This window comes from Gregarina niphandrodes (assembly GCF_000223845.1).
Source record: "Gregarina niphandrodes unplaced genomic scaffold scaffold00018, whole genome shotgun sequence".
Taxonomy (NCBI): Eukaryota; Apicomplexa; class Conoidasida; order Eugregarinorida; family Gregarinidae; genus Gregarina; species Gregarina niphandrodes.
Window position 1 is genome coordinate 73114 of NW_011645787.1, and position 4096 is coordinate 77209.

The window sequence follows — 4096 nt, forward strand, 5'->3', positions numbered from 1 at the left end:
AAACCCGCAAGAGCCTGTTGGGATTACACTTGCTCGCTCCATTTGTTAGCTACTAACATGCTCGCTCGCTTCAACCCCCTTAAAACTTTTTCCGGTGCAACCCAAGAAATGGGCGTCCGTACTTGTGGGAATGTGTGTCATGGGGACAAGTGGCAGCGGTGCAGGCAGCGGTGCAGGCAGGGCATCAGCGACTCGTCGAACTCCGTGACCAGAGCGAAGGCCCGACGTCGTGAAAACGCTGCGGAAGGGCGACTTACCTAACGAAGGCTCGAGTCGGTACCTTTTGAGGTAAGAGGAGCCGCAACCGTCGAGCCGTGGGAGAAGGGGAGTGTTCTGGGAGAAGGGGAGTGTTCTGGGAGAAGGGGAGTGTTCTGGGAGAAGGGGACTGTTCTGTCCCTGGAGGAATATGGGGTTAGAAAATGGAAGCAATAATGAGGAGTGAGTGTGCGAAGCGTGTGAGTCGAGAGTTGGCCGTGGTGATTGCCGCGTTTTTTGACAAGCAGGGCAAACTGGCGACCACTGATGGGTGCACTTTTCATCGGGTGACAGTTGAGATTCCAGCTGGCCTGACTGAAACAAGTCGGGTTACTGAAGCAAGTCGGGTTACTGAAGCACAGAGTGGTGGTGGAGTGCTCCCGAGTAGGGAGGTGGAGTTGATTGTGGCATTGGAGAAGCAACCAGCGGCGTGGTTTGGTTGGTGCTCTCGAATGACGAGGGTTAGTCCTGACGAGATTGCCCTCTTTTCGCCCGACTTCGACTGGTTCAGAGACCCGAACAAGGTGCAACTCGCGGCCAGATCGGAGTTGAACGCGGGGGTTGATGATGTGGTGTTGGACCGGTTCGTGGAGTTCGCATGTCGTAACATACTTTGTCACCAGCCCGGCAATGTGAGCAAAGAGGTGCAAGTCCAGCTTGCAGCCGAAGTGGCAGGCGAGTTTGGTATCCAGCTGAAGGAGATAGTGACCACAGACGACACGGAACGCGGTACTAGAAATGGCACGGAAGCTGCGACAGGAAGTGGCACGGAAGCTGCGATAGGAAGTGGTACGGAAGCTGCGATAGGAAGTGGGACGGAAGCTGGAATGAACAGGCTGAGTGCCGTTGAGGAGAAGGTCCCGAACCACCAAGTCTCGGGGTTGAAGGTGTCCTCGTCTGTTGAAGTGCCTGAACAGGAGTACTGGATCAACGAGCGTCGTTGGGCGGCAACACACAAAAATGAAGCCAGTATTCGTCGGTGGTCGACCTGGACAAAAGGTGGCTCCATGAGTGGTTTCCTTCAGGGCTGCGGAAGAGCTTTGACCTGCCGACGTCCAGGTCACCTTCAGCTCGAAGAACAAGTCGACGAACCGCTTGAGGAAGTGACAAGCCGGCTGCATACTGGTCGCGGGCTGCATACTGGCCGCGAGCTGCATACTGGCCGCGAACCGATCTATCGAGAGTTCGTTTGAACGGGGTTATCTAAGCAGGCTTTATCACTTATTTAATTCAAGGTTAAATAGATGATGAGGGAGGGAGGGAGGAGTTCGGTTTTGATACCTTGTCTTTTTGTATTAGACGATATACGTTAAGCGACAACTGTTTTTGGGTTCCTGCACAGGCACCTCAATCAAACACACACACAGGACGGTGGACTTAACATGGGAACGTGTTCGAAGCCATGAGAATGACATGCACACACGTGTGCATTATAGTGTACGATTTATCAAGTGGTCGTTTACGTGTCCTGCAGGGAGGTGGGGCAGGAGAGGAAGGTGAGGTAGAGGGTAAAGACGCAGTCTGAGCGTGTCCCTGAGCGTGAAGGGGGTCGAACTATAAGGTGCAGGCCGCAGCTTGTTGAGAAGGAAGGACCGCGAGGATTGCGCTGTCAGCGGCAACTGAGGTGCGCTGTCACCGGCAACTGAGGTGCGCTGTCACCGGCAACTGAGGAGATAGCTGCGGTATCTGTCGCCTAGTCGTCACGGAGCCCTCCCGAGGTTTAGATTGAACCCGGAGGAAGACGACGGTTGGTTCGTTCGGTTGTACAGGATAAAGTGGGAGCACACCGTCAACCCGCCCGCTAATCCAGTACGCACGGGGTCCTCGTCTTCCCGCCAGTCCCGATCCCACCCGAAGTTTGCACCGCAACGGCCTTCTTATCCGGATCCGGAGTTAGAATTTTGCACCGCACTCTTTTGCACACAGCGTCGACTTTCACAGGGTCGACACGTGAAGTTGCTAGGGAATGGGGTACGTTCACTACATATGGACTTTGACACAGCGTGCGCAGGGACGAGCTTGCGTTGGGCAGGGATCGAAAAATTTCCAAGACGAAAATGAAGGGGACCGCGGGCGGCGCCACGAACTCATGTGGCTTGGGGTTGTTATTGAGCGTGATGACTGACAGGGGAGAGCGGCCATCCACTGCCGACTGTCAGCTGAAGATGGTCGAGCTACGTAGCCTAGTGGGTGACAACACTATAAAGTTTGCGGTCCTAATCCCTCGGGGAGACATCTTGACCTTTTGTGGCGTTGACCGCGTGCGCAAGAAGTATGACTGGATCGCCAGATGCTCACGAATTCGATGGCATGCTATTTACAACGACGTGGATCTGGCTCTAGTAGTTCGTGACTTCAAAGAGTTTCTGACTCGCAAGGATCCAAAAAATGAATTCTCCAACATGTCTGACCAGATTTGGTTAGATTGTTTTCACTGGACGAAGGCGGCATTGCTGTGGGAATTGGAGAAAGTGCGTGAGTCCAATCCGGAAGTATTAAGCAAATCTTTACAGGTCGTCGACTGCAGAAATTTGACAAAACATGAGCTCGAGTGCTTCCCTGACTGGCGTGCTTTTGCCTAAATAATCTGTTGTATCTTTGTCTCGAAGGTGTCTCGAAGACGCCTCTCACCATGCGTGTTTTGGGTACAGTTTTTGGGGACAGGAAAACAAACCGTGGCGGCCGGGGCCAGGTACGGACGGGCTGCGGGACAGGGAACACCGCTCAGACTAACTGCCCCACCCAACCAACCTAACTAAGTCCAAGGGACGAAAACTTTGCAGTTGTTAAATCGACAGTGTGCGGCACTTTGAGTCGACAGTGTGCGGCACTTTGAGTCGACAAGCGAACTTCTTCGGGTTGTAGCCTCCTCCATCTGCTCTGAAATTTTGGTTCGTATTTCCGCCGATCCACTTTTGCTCGGAGAGAGGCGTTTTCGTTCCGCTACCAGAGCTCGTCTGACTAGTGCTGGGCAGGCTTGCCTTGCCAGCATCGATAGTTCCTCGGCCGTTAAGTTCCGTCGCTAACGTTTGGAGCGCCTCGAATAGAATCTGAACCCAGAAGGATTGATACTAAATTACCTGGTCTCTCCTGTCCCCAGTCGCTCCTGTGTCCAGGAGTTGGCGTCTGAACGTGAAGATCTTCGTCGTCCTAATAGCCAGTGGTCGGTAGTACTTGTGAACCTCCTGCCAGTCCCACTGTCTTGTGGTCCAGCTTCTCGCACTTGCGCTGAAGCTATCTAGACAGGTGCGCCACTTCGATCTTTCCGCGCTGTTCTGTTTCGCGCTCTGTTCGAACTCCCGTGGTGGACACACGTTCTTCTCCAGGGAGCTGTACATCGACAGCGGCTGTGGGCGTTGGCGGTTTCTCCCCTTCTCTCGTCTGCAGCATTGTTGATTTGCGAGGCCGGCTCTGCGACCGCGTGATGGAAGCATCATACATTAGCGAGCGTCCCCAAAATCCCCCAACGTATCCAGCCAGCGGCCGGAACTGGTAGTAGATGCCGTCCCGGAGTTTCGTTAGACCTGTGCGTCTTGGCATCGTGTCGTACTGCTGCAGCTCCGAGTGACATGTTCACGTTCCCCCCAAAAAAAGACATCGCCCAAGCAAGAAACAAGCCGGATTGGATCGATAATGCCATCCATCGCTGTACCGAACTGAGGTGTGCACCACGCTCCAGCGAGTCCAGGGAGGGATCTAAGGAGGATTCAGTGGCGGGTGTCGCTAAACGATCACTATCTTGACTCTGTGGACCAAGTTTCAGATTAACTTCGTTTTTGGTGTCGCCGCCTTTTATTCCTTGATTCGGTTTCGTCCCTGCTGTTGAAGAATGCCGGGGGGG

At 53.9% G+C, this 4096-nt stretch overlaps 2 protein-coding genes across 2 annotated transcripts; both read left to right on the plus strand.

Annotated features, from left to right (window-relative positions):
- Window positions 1–419: 419 nt before the first annotated feature.
- GNI_091360 (hypothetical protein) lies at window positions 420–1448 on the plus strand (the record flags this gene model as incomplete). Its single annotated transcript, XM_011132567.1, has 1 exon — window positions 420–1448. One exon carries the CDS (start codon window positions 420–422, stop codon window positions 1446–1448), a length of 1029 nt encoding a protein of 342 aa, XP_011130869.1.
- An 864-nt stretch (window positions 1449–2312) lies between these two features.
- On the plus strand, window positions 2313–2837 carry GNI_091370 (hypothetical protein; the record flags this gene model as incomplete). The annotated part of the gene is made up of 1 exon (XM_011132568.1): window positions 2313–2837. The coding sequence occupies one exon, from the start codon at window positions 2313–2315 to the stop codon at window positions 2835–2837; it is 525 nt and encodes a 174-aa protein (XP_011130870.1).
- Between the last annotated feature and the right edge of the window lie 1259 nt (window positions 2838–4096).